Source organism: Octodon degus, unplaced genomic scaffold, assembly GCF_000260255.1.
Source record: "Octodon degus isolate 3935 unplaced genomic scaffold, OctDeg1.0 scaffold00033, whole genome shotgun sequence".
In the NCBI taxonomy this organism is placed as follows: Eukaryota; Metazoa; Chordata; class Mammalia; order Rodentia; family Octodontidae; genus Octodon; species Octodon degus.
In genome coordinates this window covers 14,005,242-14,019,394 of record NW_004524609.1, presented here as the reverse complement: position 1 = coordinate 14,019,394, position 14,153 = coordinate 14,005,242, and the positions used below count along the sequence as shown (strand labels likewise).

The 14,153-nt window shown below is 52.3% G+C and overlaps 1 protein-coding gene across 1 annotated transcript in view; it reads right to left on the bottom strand.

Moving 5' to 3' along the window:
• Positions 1–4,297: 4,297 nt before the first annotated feature.
• Positions 4,298–14,153, bottom strand: part of Ttyh2 (tweety family member 2) — a 44,739-nt gene continuing 34,883 nt past the window's right edge. The window contains exons 11-14 of the mRNA XM_004630065.2: positions 13,449–13,591; positions 12,731–12,916; positions 12,221–12,299; positions 4,298–5,935 (exon numbers count right to left, since the gene is read on the bottom strand). Coding sequence (XP_004630122.1) covers positions 5,855–5,935; positions 12,221–12,299; positions 12,731–12,916; positions 13,449–13,591 — 489 coding nt within the window. The 3' untranslated portion in view covers positions 4,298–5,854. The remainder of the gene's footprint in view (positions 5,936–12,220; positions 12,300–12,730; positions 12,917–13,448; positions 13,592–14,153) is intronic.

Here is a 14,153-nt window from a genome sequence, read left to right as displayed (position 1 = left end):
GGGGCCAGCACGGCAGGCCTGGGGATCAAACTCCTGGATCCTGCATCTGCCTAAGCAGGCGCTTTGATCTGCTGAGCTATTTGGCTGGCCCGGGAACAGATTTTTGAAGAATGATAGGAACATGCCCTACTTATAGAAAAAACAATTATAGAACAGTATATGTAATATGGTTTTATTTCTACAGATATTTTGGAACTAAGTTTGGAAAATATGGATCAAACTTCATGGAGTTTTGTTCTGGGTTGAGGAGCAGGGGGACTTTTTTCTCACACTCTCTTTTTGGTAAGGAATGCTTGCATCACACATTTTTTTTCTTGTAATCAGGGAAAAAAAGATGAGAACAAACAGACAATGGGCTGGGGGTGTAGCTCAGCAGTGTGCGCTTGCCTGGCCTGCTCTAGACCTTGTGCTCCATCTCTAGCATTGCAAAAACAAAAGAAAAAACTCCCAGACAAGCCAAAACAGGAAGCACAAGACTCCAGAAATCTTGTCTGCCCAAGACTTTGAACTTATACGTAAGCAAAGCAACGTTGATTATGTTCCTGGCTAATTTGTAAAGTCCACGAATTCAGAGCTATGCTTAGATAGGGCTGTTGTCCCAGATAGGTCTGTTGTCCCAGAATTCAGAGAAAAGGGTCACTAAACTATACTACTGTAAACACAGCAAATGTCTTAGGTTTTGTATTCATATGACCAAAGAGAAAAGTCAATTTCCACATTTTTTGATTTGGAAAATTAAAAGTATAATTGATTGTAGTTTTTTGTGATGCAGATTTACTAAGGACAACAGTGGAATTCGTTATACTGGAGGATAACATTTTGCTTTGTTGAAGTTCAAGGCATTGTCTCTACCATCCAAATCAGTTACAAATCTTTAATTGTTTTTTCCAACCATTTAAAAGGTAAAACTTAGGGCTGGAGCGGGGCAGGGATATGGCCCAGTGGCACAGTGACTGCCTGGCAATCTCAAGGTTGGGATTTTGATTCTCAGTGGGGGGAAAAATGGGGCTGGGTATAGCTCAGTGGTAGAGTGTTTGCCCAGCATGTATTATGCCCTGGGTTTAGTACCAAGCACTGCAAAAAAAAAGGGGGCGTGGGAGGGAAGATCGCTGGGAGTTTCAGGACATCCTGGGCTTCAAAATGGGCTCAAGGCCAGCTTGAACTGCATAGTGAGACCCTGTCTCAAAAAGATGAAAGAAGAAAGAAAGAAAGAAAAAAGGAAAAGAAAACAAAAAGCGGGGCCCGGGGAGGTGGCTCAGTGGAATAAGTGCTTCCCTGGCAAGCACAATAGCCCGCGCTCAATCCCCAGTTCCGCAAAAAAAAAAAAAAAGAAAAGAAAAGAAAGAAAAAGAAAACAAAAAGCAGGCAGGGCATGATCTCAGCACTCTGGAAGGCTGAGTTAGGAGGGGTGCAATTTCAAGCCCAGCCTGGGCAGCTTAGTGATGCAGTGAGACCCTCTCAAAACAAAAAATAGGGCCGGGGAGATGGCTCAGTAGAATAAGTGTTTCCCTGGCAAACACAAGGGTCTGAGTTCAATCCCCAGTTCCACAAAAAACAAACAAACAAAAAAACCCTAAAAATGGACTGGGGATGTAGCTTGGAATGAAGGCCCTGGGTTCAATCTCCAGTCACACACACACACACACACACACACACACACACACACGTAAACTAGCTAAGTGCAGTGTACCTGCCTGTAGTTCCAGCCCCGGGCAAGCTGAGTAGGGCTCCAACAGCAAGCAGAGACACCGAGATGACACCCAGGATTTAGAGACAGATTTATTTATGCCAACGGGCACTGACCAGGATCATTCCTTGAAGAGCAGACCCTGCTCTCTGCTGGACTTGGGCACAAGCAGGAGGTACAAAGGTGAGACAGTACAGCCTGGCAGTCCTTCTGATTAGCTAGCAGGTGAGATCGTTGGTGACAAGGGTAGATTAATGATCATCTTGCATGTCTGGCTATGCTCTCATGGTTACCAGGGCGAAGAAAGTTAATTACAAAGCCATGAAGCAGTTACAGAGCTGGGCAGTTTCAAAAGAACGGAGGTATTTTGTGTGTGTGTGTGTTTTTTTTTTTTTTTTTGTGTGTGTGTGTGTGTGTGTTTTAGGGAAGGGTCTACAGGGTGTTCAGGGTCTCACTACTAGATTAGACTCGCAGTGATCCTCCTGTTTACAGCCTCCCAAGAGCTGGGATTACAGGCATGTGCCACCACGCCCAGTCTCAATCGCTGTCTGAGCATGCTATTTGGCCAGCCCTAAAAGAACAAAGTTTTAAGAATTTTTTTTTGTAATTTTTCCCTTTCAGGGGGTCACTTGATCCAGGAATTTTGAGACTAGCTTGGGCAACACAGTGAGACTTTATCAATGAACCAATCGATCGATCAATTGATCAATCACAAATAACTATTCCATACTCCTGGCTGTGGTTGACAGGCAGTATAGTCTGTGTATTTGGGGAAATGAAAGGAGGCTGGGCAGGAGGCAGGTCTGTCCATGAGCACCCGGCCTCCCACAGCGGCAGGGTACAGGGCCAAGGGACAGGGTCAACCTACTGCTCCGCCTGCACGTGAAACCACCAGGCTTCACAGCTGGGAAAAAACATGTGGGGGGAAACGACTGTGGAGCAGGCCCTGGACCCGCTGTGCAGAGAGGTGGGTGAAGGGCAGCCTGGGGCCACATGCATGTGTATGGTGAAGGATCAGTGTACGAGGCCTGGCAGCCACACTCCAGTCCAGGTCACTGGCTGCCCATCTCCCTGTGGTCTGCAGTCAGGCAGCCCAGAAGATAGTAAAGGTGAGCTGGGGAGTAACACAGCAACCCCGCCCCCACTTCCCGCAGCAGGCCAAAGCAGGACAGAGTGATGCCCCTGACGCCGCCGATCAGCTCACCCCCCGCCCTATGTGTCTTCAGGGCTTCTTTCCTGCTTCTCAGCCCTGCTGCAACTCAGCTGTCTACCTCAGAAGCATTAAGAGCCCCCAAAGCTGCTCCCACTGGGCTCTGGAGCTGCCCGCTGCCTCCACATCAAACAAACCACAGAAAGACTTTCCCTGTTGCTCCAGGGCATTTTCCTGCTGGCAGAGCCCTGAGACCAGACAGAGGAGGACTGGGGAAACCATTTGTGTCTCTGACGCGCGCCCTTCCGCCCTTCCGCAGGGCTGTCTGGATCTCACCTCAGGGGCTCCGCAAGGATAGGAACGCTTCAGTTCCTCCCTCCAAAGCTCCAGAAAGTGCAGTCCACGTGAGGAGAGTGGCAGTGCACTCTCAGCTGCTTATGGCTTTGAGTAACCCCAGGCTGGCCCTGCTTCCTCAGGGACTCAGCAAATTAAGAGGGAAGGGTGTGGTGTCTCAGAGGCCCCTGGCTGGAGAGGCAGCCCAGGGAGAGCAAATGTTTGGGCGGGGCCAGCAGCAAGGCCCACTTGAGGCTGGTGGGGGAGGGAGGAGTGGCTCCACAGGCCTCACAGCAGCAGTCCCTGAGTGACTACCAACCATGGCCCAACCCCAGGGAATCATGGGGGTGGGGGCTGGGACTTGAACTCTGGGCTGGAAACTCCTGGGATTGCACTCACTCCAGCCAGGCCCTTGGCTTCAATGCACCTGCTGACTAATACGCAGAATGGGAGGCCTTCTAGAGTTATTGTGAGGTTGAATTAAAAATTAATATATCGCTGGGCACTAGGGTATATGCTTGTAATCCTGGCTACCAGGGAGGCTGAGGCAGGAGGATCTCGAGTTTGAGACCTGCCTATGCAACTTGGCAAGACTATCACCTCAAAATGGTGGCAGTAGCGGGATGGGGGTGGGGCTCCGTGATAGAGCACCCTGAGGGTTAGGCCCCAATACCCACCCCCCAAAAAAGAACAAAATCCCTTAACACACATTCACCTTGGGCAGTCCCTGGCACAGAGCACTCAACAGTGCTACTCACTACTAACAACCTTAACAACAATGATGAGGGGGAACCCCAGAGACTAGGGTGAGAAAATGGCCTGCCCATAAGAGCATCCAGAGGCCATGCAGGAGGCCTCGCTTAGCCCTTTCATTTATTTATTTTTTGGTGGAACCAGGGATTGAACTCAGGCCCTTGTGCTTGCCAGGGAAGCACTTATTCCACTGAGCCATCTCTCCAGCCCCTATTCTTAGCCCTTTCAATCCTCTCATTCAAATCACTACTGGAATTTGCTGGTAACCTCACACGCTGTGTTTGATGCCTCAAACGCGGAGGAGGCCAGAGGGGAACCTTTAAATGCCGCTGTTCCCTGGGCCCAAGAAGTCACAGCCTGACCACACATTTTAGTACAAGTGGTTTATTTCTTTCCCAGGTGAGGGTGTACATGGGTCACACAGGCTTGTCCCCCTGGCTCCTCCAGGAATACCTGGGCAATTTGAGTTTAGTTTACATGTATTAAAAACAACCCTTAGGTTGCCAATAATGAAAATGTTAGAAAGGACACCTCAATGATGTCACAGGGCTATTTGCATGTGACATGGCCACATGAAGGGGTTTACAGTTCACGGGATGTTGAGGTTAGTATGGGTCAGACAGCGAGTCCCGGGTGCCCATGGCCCAACTCTGTCTCGGAGACTCTGCTGTCAGCATGTGTCGTCTCCAAATGGAAGCCAAATCCTTGTCCCAAGCCACTAGCCACACAGTGCTTGGCATGGAAGGCTGTGGGCTCAGTGGTGTGCACCGTGGGTTGGTAGGAGGCTGGAAGCACCACAGAGCCTACCCTGACCCCCCGCGCTGGGCAAGACAGATATCATAACGTCCTCCTGGTCGATGAGCTACTTCTCCCCTAGCAGGTCAGGGTCCAGGACTCTGGCATGGGGACAGCACAGTGGCGTAGGCAGCAAGAAGGCCTGTCCTTGTAACAAGCTGCATCATCTTGCTAAAAGCTTGGATGACAAACTCAGAAACAAAAGGGAAGGGACAGCTGTCTTGGGCATTCTGCTGTTCTCTGGAGGAGAGGATTTGATTTTGCTTATAGGGCTCTCTTGTAAACAGGACAGAGTCAGACACCCTTGGGGCAGGATGCTTCATGACCCTTCATTTTATTTAAAACTCCGTTCCTTCCCTCCACTCCAGATCTGTAATAAACTGGCTGGTGCCAGCAAAACTCTGAACTAGCAGTATTAAAACCAGCTTCAGGAATGGGCACCAAATCTACAGCAAAAGCTGGCTACGCTGGAAGCGGAGATTCTTTGGATCATCAAACTGTTTGGAAACGCTAGGAAAAAGAGTGAAGTCATTTTTGAAGTGTCTGTCCATACCTGAGACCATCAGCTGGGGACAGGAGGATGAGCAGAATGCAGCAGTCTTTGTCCTCCCGGACCACCAGTCCCGGGCTACAGAAGCCACCTGACCTCAGGTCTCTGAGGCCCAGGTAGAGTCCATGGGGCCCAGGAACTCAGATGTGGACAGTGCTCTGGACTCGGCAGGGCCACTGTCTCCCATAAGCGCACTCCTGAGGGGCCCTTCCCACTGTCACCTGCTATGAAATGAAGGGCGGCGACGATGTTGTCTGGGCTTTTGGCCAACGTAACAAGAGGCAGTCTTGGTGTTGGGATCCAAGAGAATGCAGCTCTCAGGCTGGCGGCATCTGGGTGCCTCCCTCCTGGGGGCTGTTCCCCACCTGGTGGGGGTGGGGTGCCCTGGGGTGGACAGCGGGATGGGGGAGAGGCCACTGGGTCATGGCTTCCAGCCACCTGAGACTTCAGTGAGGAGTCTCAGCTCTGCCTCACCACAGCAGCCTGCCAGTCTCTGGGTGCCTTTGGTTTCCATTAGAGAAACGCAGCTTGTGGTGTATCTGTTAGAAACCAAACAGGAAGGAGGCAACAGGAATCCAGAAGTCCTCTAGGCTGGAAACTCACCGCTGTAGGGCCTCAAGGGCTCCTCTGCCACGGACATGTAGGTAGCCCTCATGCTGGGGGAGTACTGTGGGGAGACAGCAGCATCAGTCACCGTGCACACAGTTCCTACTAGGGGAGCAGAGGGTGGGAGGCTGCGCTCCACCCCTCCCCCATTCCCATCCACAGTGCGCCCTAGTAAGACCCAAAGGTATTTTAAAGCTGTGGCCAGGTGTGGTGCACACATCTGCAGTCCCATCAGTATGGAAGGCTGAGACAGGAGGATGGTAAGCTCAAGCCCAGCCTCAGTAATTTAGCAATTTAATTCAGCGAGACTCTGTTCCAAAATTAAACAGTTTTAAAAAAAGGCTGGGGATGCTGCTCAGTGCAAAAGCCTTGGATTCAATCCCTGGTACCAGAGGGAGAAACTAGGAGGGTAGGGTTTAAGATGCACTGGCTAAGGAACGAACTACTCAGAGGTGGGAGCTGGGCCTGCCACAGTAGCCAGGCACCGAGCTTCCATCACAAGCATCGTGGGGTCTGGGACACCCCAGAGCAGTTTTGCATCTGGCAAGGCCTCCAGCATCACATCCATCAGGGCATCTGGCTCCACCATGAAACATGGCACACACACACACACACACACACACACACACACACAGAGGCCAACTGTCCTCCCTCCATTGTGCCCACGTGAGTACACCACCAGCACTGGACCTGCATCCCCACCTGGGGCAGTGAGTACAGCAGGGCAGCTAGGAGTGGGTAGTAACCAGCAGGCTGGGGCTACGGGGCCACAGACCCTGAGCGCCAGGGCCCAGCCCGAGCTGGGCGGTTTATGTCCCTGGTGACCTTAGTAAGGCTCTCCAACACCCATCAGCTTCCAGTTCTCCACCTATAAAATAGCCCTACGAGCACTTAGCTCTGACTGTGAAAAGATGGAGTCAACTTCCCACTGAGGTTTGCGAACACCAGGAGCCTAAAATAACCCTGACGCTGAGGCCAACTGACCAGGATGTCTTTGTTCATGGATGTAAAAATGCACAGAATTCAGCATGGTAACCTGGGTATGGTGGCACACACCTGCAATCCCAGAGCTCCAGGAGGCCAAGGCAGGAATCTAAGTTTGAAGCCAGCATGGGCAACTTAAAGAGATTTAGCAAGACACTAAGTTCAAATTTTAAAAAGGGGGGCTGGTGAGATGGCTCAGTGGTCTGAAGCACCTACTCAGAACAAGCTTAGCAAAGCACAGGGACCGAGGTTCAATCCCCCAGCACCACATGCCAGCCAGCCCCGCCCCCTGGTGGGCTGAGCTGGCCACACACACACACACACACACACACACATAAATAAATAATTAAAAAAAAATTTAAAAGGGCTGGTGATGTAGGCCAGTGCAAAGGCCCTGGGGTTCAATTCTCTGTACAAAAAAACAAAAAAAAAAAAAACCAGCTAAGCATGTTCAAGTGCTACCAGTATTGCTTTTAGCAGTCTTCTGGGAATTCCAACAAGAGGTTGTGACCTAACCCAAGTGTTAACCCTCTAAGAAGCAGAGATGAGCTGGGTATGAGCGTTCACACCTGTATTCCTACTACTCAGGAGGCCAAAGTAGGAGGATCACTACGTGTTTGAGGCTAGCCTGGGCTACATAAGCAAGTTCAAGGCCAGCTTGTACTATATAGTATGACCTTGTCTCAAAAAAAAAAAAAAAAAAAAAAAAGGAGTAGCAAGGGTCAGCAGATGGCCTTGTGGCCCCAGGATAGCTGTGGACGTCTGGGTCACGTGCACCAGAGGGAAGTGGAAGCTTCTACCACGTGGGGTGGGGGAGGAGGAGGTTTTGCCTCTAGAAGACACTGACCACATCTGGGAATGATTTGATCGAGCTGGGGGGGGACGTGTTCTGCATTGGGTGGATGGGGATCGGGGATGCCGCTACACAGCCCATGATGCCCTGGACAGCCTCCAATGGAGGCCCACCCTGCCCCTGAGCAGGGCCGACACCCAGCGAGGCCCCCTGTTCTCCACTGTGGCTCACCGACCGGCAGTGCCAGATTCACCCAGGAACACACCAGAAGTGCCGATTCCCAGGCGCACACCACATTCCTGAATCTGCAGCAGGCTGGGCCCAGAATTGTCTACATTGAGGTGCAGCCTTTCTATTTTGGGACAGGGTCTTGCTAAGTCAGAAAGTCACCCAGGCTGGGCTGGAAGTTGGGCTCTTCCTCCTTCCAGAGGACTGGGATTGGAAGCATGTCCCATGTCCACCTATAAGAGTGTGTCTTATTTTTTAATTTTCTTTTTTTTTAAATTTATTTATTTGTGTGTGTGTGTGTGTGTGTGGCCAGCTCAGCCCACCAGGGGGCGGGCCTGGCTGGCATGTGGTGCTGGGGGATTGAACCGTAGTCCCTGTGCTCTGCTAAGCTTGCTCTAAGTTGGTGTTCCAGACCACTGAGCCATCTCACCAGCCCTTATTTTTTAATTTTCTTGAGTGTAGATTTTTAACAAGTCCTGTGACTCTAATGAACACACAGATGTCAGGCTCCCCTCCTTCAAGCAGTACTTCCCAAACTTGCCGATAGATTTGTTAAGACTTAGAATCTCCCAGGCCTCTTTCCCAGATTCTCAGATTTCTCAGATTCGACTCCTGAGAGTTTGAAAAGAATCCTTAGTGTTGGTGTTATTGAACTGAAATTATAGAAATTACTTTTTGGATATAAAAAGTGAGTTGAGGATGTGGCTCAGTGCAAAGGCCCTGGGTCCATCCCCCAGTAAGGGCTGGGGGGACCTGAAATAACCTAATGTTGATCAGTGTGTCACTTCTCTATTCTCATTCCCTGTTCCTCCCCTTCCAAGGAAAGTAACTGTAAAATGAGTAGTCCATTCTTTCTTCCCTGTTTCTGCGTCCCAGGTCCTCCACTGTCTATTAAGCCAGCCTCCTGGGTGGCGGAGTAGCTCTGTGCTCGGTTTGTCTGCAGCCCCGCGGCAGCACCAACCTACTTAAACAAGAAGCCCCAAATAATGCCTCAGCCCAGCTCTCTGGAACACTGCTTCTATTTTATAGATGAAGTGGTGCCCAATTTTAGAATCACAATGAAAGCCCAGGAAGACATTTAACTCTGTTGTAATGTCCTGTGGCATAACTTTAGCACTTGCCTTGGGGCCATTGGGTCCAGGAGCCAGTGCCTGGAAGGATAGGACACGACAGGACAGGATAGGACAGGAGGGATTCTCTGAAGGCGGAGCTAGAGGATGACATATTTCCTGCCAAGGCGAAGGCTGTGCCTTCCTTAGTGGGCCTATTTTACCACAGTGACAGCCCCCAGCTGTCCCAGAGAAGGAGCTGGGAAGGCCAGTTACACCACCTTTACTGGGCTGAGGGCCCTCACCCTTGGTCAGCAGCAGCATCAGGGTTCTCCTCAAGGCCTTGCAGGGGCAGGGAGGGAGGGCTCTTCCCCAGGGCAGGCTGAACTGGGCTCTTGCACAGGTCTTAATTTCCCGGAGGAAGGTTTATTCTGCCCTTGAGTCCAGCAAGTAAGGTCAGTCCTTGTTTACCTCTGCTAATGGCAAAGGGACCAGCCTGATCTATCCAAACAAGGTAATCCAAAAATCAGTTTTATTTAACATCACAGGAACTGGGTATGGGTTTGCTCATTAACTCAGTTGTTTAAGCACCTGCCCGTGCAAACCCAGTCAGGCTTGTGGGACCGCGGTTCGATCCCCAGCTCCACATGCCACACTGCACCTGCCATTAAAGCAGCCTGAGCCAGGCAAAACAAAACCAAAACCAAACCAAACCAAAACAAAACGCACTGGGTAATTGTTTTCTTTTCTTTTTTTTTGGGGGGGGGGGTAATTGTTTTCATGGCAGATTTTCCCTAAATTATATTTTGCTTAGAATACTACTAAAGTCAATCTGTACTTCTGGGTCCCAGAGCTGGTGGGAAGAACAGAGGCCCACAGGAGGCTTCAGGTATTAAAGAAAAGCTGGGTGGGTTTTTTTTTTTTTTTTTTTTGGCAGAACCCGGGATTGAACTCAGACCCTTGCGCTTGACAGGCAAGTGCTTATTCTACTGAGCCATCTCCCTGGCCCCATGCTGGGTGGGTTTTAAAAGGTACTGACTCCGGCAAAGTCTTCTCCTCTCCCCAGGACAGCAGGAGAGGTGCTTGAGGCAGAGCAGGGTGGGGAGACGGGAGGGAAGAATGGGATTTGTCCACGTTAAGGATTTGTCGCAGGCGTTGGAGCAGGCAGAGGCTAGGACGCTGCTGAATGCCCATCTGGGTGCCTTCCGGGTTCTTGGGCCCAAGCCCCTCACTGGCGCCGGGTACCGGGGTGCCCTCTCACAGTGGTTGCAATCCCTTTGCAAACCCCCTGGATGGCCAGGGAAAAATGCCACCTCCAGTCACGTGAAAGCAAATACCTGGCTCAGGACTCTCCTGCCTGCGTCTCTCAGTCTCCTGCCTTTGCCCTTTCTTATAATGGAAAAAAGTAGGGTTAAAAAACCCCATAAAACAGCTCACTGCCCTACGGCACCGTGCGCCACACACAAACACCTCCATCTGCATAGCTGGGGATGGGGCCCAGGCCCCCTTGTGCACGCCAGACAGGCACTGTGTCACCAAGCTGCACCCCAGCCATGCCTTGCCTCTGTACTAGCAGATTCCTCCAAGATCACCTCCATTGGCACTCCCCAGCCCTATAGGTGGAGAGGCTGAGGCAAGGGGCTGCGTGTAGTTGTCCACGCAGCCTAGAGACCATCAGTAATGAGCTGGGATGTGAGCCCAGGCACTGTGGCCAGAGTTTGGGCTGCCTGTGGCGGTGCTTCCCACCCCAGGCAGCAGTCCTGTTACTTTCAGAGCCTTCTCTGGGAGCAGACCAGCCCGGTGTTTCCGCCTCGCTCTACCTACTCCGTCACTCGTCACGTTAAGGAGAAGCACAAATCTAAAAGGAAAATTCGCTTCCCTCTCCTAGGTGCAAAACTGAAGTGACTGCTCTGTCATGACTTTACACCTAGGCGTCTTGCAGGAGCCTCCTGCTCTCAAAGGGGGGGCTTTGGCGAGTGACGGGATGGGTTGGTAGCACTGGATCAGCCCACTGATTGGCTGAGCGTGACTCTGAGGGACGGATTCACTGAAGAGGGAAGACCCACCCTGGCTATGGGTGGCACCAACCAATGGGCTTGTGGCCTGAACAGGGGAAGGCGGGAGAAGGCTGCCATTTCCAGCCTGCCAGGCCATGAACTCTCCCCTCCGTTCTGCTGCCCTGCCTTCGAGCCTACCCACCACGGCCTGGATCCTCTACAAACCGCGAGCCCAAATGAACCTCTCTTCCCCCCTTTTACTTCTGGCTGGTGAGTACTATCCCAGCAGTGAGAAAGAAACTAAGATGCTCTCTCTTTTCAGAGTGTTTTCTTTAGAAATTTAGTGTACATTTTTTTCTTAATGATGCTTGAATGAAAACCAGGGATGCTCAACCATTGAGCTGCATCCCTAGCTCTTTTCTTATTCTGAGACAGGGTCTTACTAAGTTGCTCAGGCATGACTCAAACTTTCAGTCGGCCTGCCTCAGCCTCCGGAGGACCTTGAATTACAGATACGTGCCACCCCACCAGTTTGTCTCTGTCTTTTTGAGATGTATTTAACTTTTTAAAAGGCCAAATAAGGCTCTGGGCAGTCTTACAATGTAGGAGTGGGCTGGCATTCTCTATCTCTCCTACTGGGGAGCGAATCCCAGGCCTTGGCACTGGTCTATCTCCTTAGTACTTTTTATTTTTTGGTTTGAGACAGGGTCTCACTAAGTCGTGCAGTTGCCCAGACTGGGCATGAACTTGTGATCTCCCTGCCTCAGCTTTCAAGAGTTCTGGGACTGGTCTGGCTTTTTAAGGACATAGGGACACAGGGAAAGACACATTGGCCTTCTCAGTGGGAGCCCAAGTTAGACGCCTGCCTCTATATTAGAGTTCCCAACTGTCACGGGGCCGCAGAAATTCCATTTTTCCTCTAGATAAAGGCAACTGTCTGACAAAGAGGGCTACCACCCCAATTACCAGGGGACCCAGGGCAGGCAGCTGGTGTGACCAAGGGTGCTGTCACATTTGCTTGAGGACAGGTGCCAGGTATCCTGAGGACAGCAGTACAATGGGCTGTGCTTTTGTGGCCACAGGGAAGGGTGACATCTTTCTGCCTGTGCAGTCTCTTCAGTAGACTGACCGTGATACCCAGGGTGGTCTGGTCCGACGCTTATTCAATAACAAAGCTGTTTTGTTCTCTTCTGCCCTTGCGGGCAGCACTCACTGGGCTGGCAGGGGATTATCTCTGATTATCTCCCCAGCCAGGGCCACAGTGCTGGCCCTGCAGCGGAAGGAAGGCTGCTTACCGTGGGTGGAGGAGAGCCTCTGCCGATGAGTGGCACGTTCTCATAGCGAGGGTTCCCACCAAAGAGCATGGCCTGGTTCCTGCGGGCCGAGAAGAGCGCTCAGGAAGGCCCGGGGGCATTGGGTGCAGTGTGTGCTGACGTGTCCAGGAGGGTCCCGTGGCTGAGCATAGGCCAGCGTGGAAATGCAGCAAGAGTAGATGGGAAAAGAACCAAGCATGCTAGGAGGACCAGGGGACATGCAGCTGGGGAGCGGCGCGGCATGGGGAGGCGCAGCTGCTCAGGCCCAGGACCTGTGCAGGGTCCGTGGTAGAAGGCCCCAGGCAGGCATCCATGCTGGGCTCTCCCCAGTACATGCGGATGTGGGCGGGTGAGGAGTCAGGGGCCACGGCCAGGCTTCAGAGCCTTCCCTCCCATGCGTGGTTCTGTGGACCAAACCAGCACACCCGGCCGCTCTCTAGGGCTGGGAAGGACTGTGCTGCCCCAGTTCGGATGTGGGGGGCCGGGCCATACATGTACTCCGAGACGGGGGCATTGGAGATGGTCTGCATGGGGGGCTGCAGGCTGCTCTGGCTGCCCAGGCCGCTGCTGTAGCTGCAGAAGCTGTGTAGCTGCCCCCGCGGGGGGTTGTGGGCTGCGATGCGCCGTGCTTGGGGGTTAAACGGGTCGTTGTCATCTATGTCGTCATAGTCTCTGTCCCTAGAATGACATAAAGCTTGGCCAGGGAGGCCTGGGCTGCTGGGTCCTGCTCTTCTTCCTTGCCTTTCTTCCTAGGGTGCTCTCAACGGCCAGATGTGTCTTCTCCCGAAGCATGACCCTTGCTCACACGGTCTCTGTTCCACGCTAATCCTCCTCCTCCAGGCAGCCCTCCAGCTGGCTCCACAAGGGGCCTCCCACCCCTCCCTCTCTCCTGCCTGCCAAGGGCTGACGCCTCATCCTGTCCCCAGAGACAACTGGCTCCCTTCTCACAGGGACCCAATTTATCCTTCTTAGATTCTCTCAAGGTACCCGCCCAGCACCCAAACTCCCCTTGTTATCCCCCTTACAGAGTGTGGCCAAAGGGCCGGAGCAGCGAGGAAGCCCTGAAGTGGTACCACCCTTGGTCCCTGTGCCCCTAAAGCACCAGTGGGGACACCCTGGGAAGCTTCTTTGCACACCCAGGCAGCCCTCTGGGGCCCGTGCCACCCTCCCACTCCCAGGCCATTGAAGCTACCCCTTCCCCGAAGCCCACCTGCTGGTAAAGTGCTTCCAGGCCCTCGGCCCCGCACAGATCAGAGCGGAGAAGGCCAAGGCGGCCAGGAGGGAGAAGAGGCCGAGGAAGAGCAAGCCCTCGATGCCATCATAGCAGATGCCAGTGAGGGCGTCCAGGTAGTCCTGAGGAGGAGCAGGCACACACTGTTGAGGAAGACTTCAGGCTACAGCCTGTGGTCTTGGGGAACCCTTTGCTTCTAGCCCAGGCCTGGGGTCTCCTGGCCGCTGCCCACCCCAAGTACCTTTTATAGCCACTAAATCTCCACTTCAGAGCACAACACAACCTGGCTCTATGGGCTCACACCTACTGGGTGCCGGCACTACAGGGCTGACCCAGCCACACAGATAGGGCTGCTGAGACAGTAGCCAGGACAGGGGCGTAAACTAAGGGCAGGATATTGGGGAGAAGAGGCAGAGGGATGAGCTTGGCGTGTGTCAGAAAGAAAAAAAGGGGTTGATTTCAGTGGCCAAGCTCATGCCTGAGTTTGATTCTCAGCACTGAAAAAGGAAAAAAAAAATTAAAAAGAGAAAAGAGCTGGACATGGTGTCAGGAGCTTCTAGTCCCAGCTACTTGGGAGGCTGAAAGGGAGGTTTGCTTGGGGGCAGGACTTGATTTAGAGACCACAAAAAGGAGGGGAGGAGAGAGAGAGAGAGAGAGAGAGAGAGAGAGAGAGAGAGAGAGAGA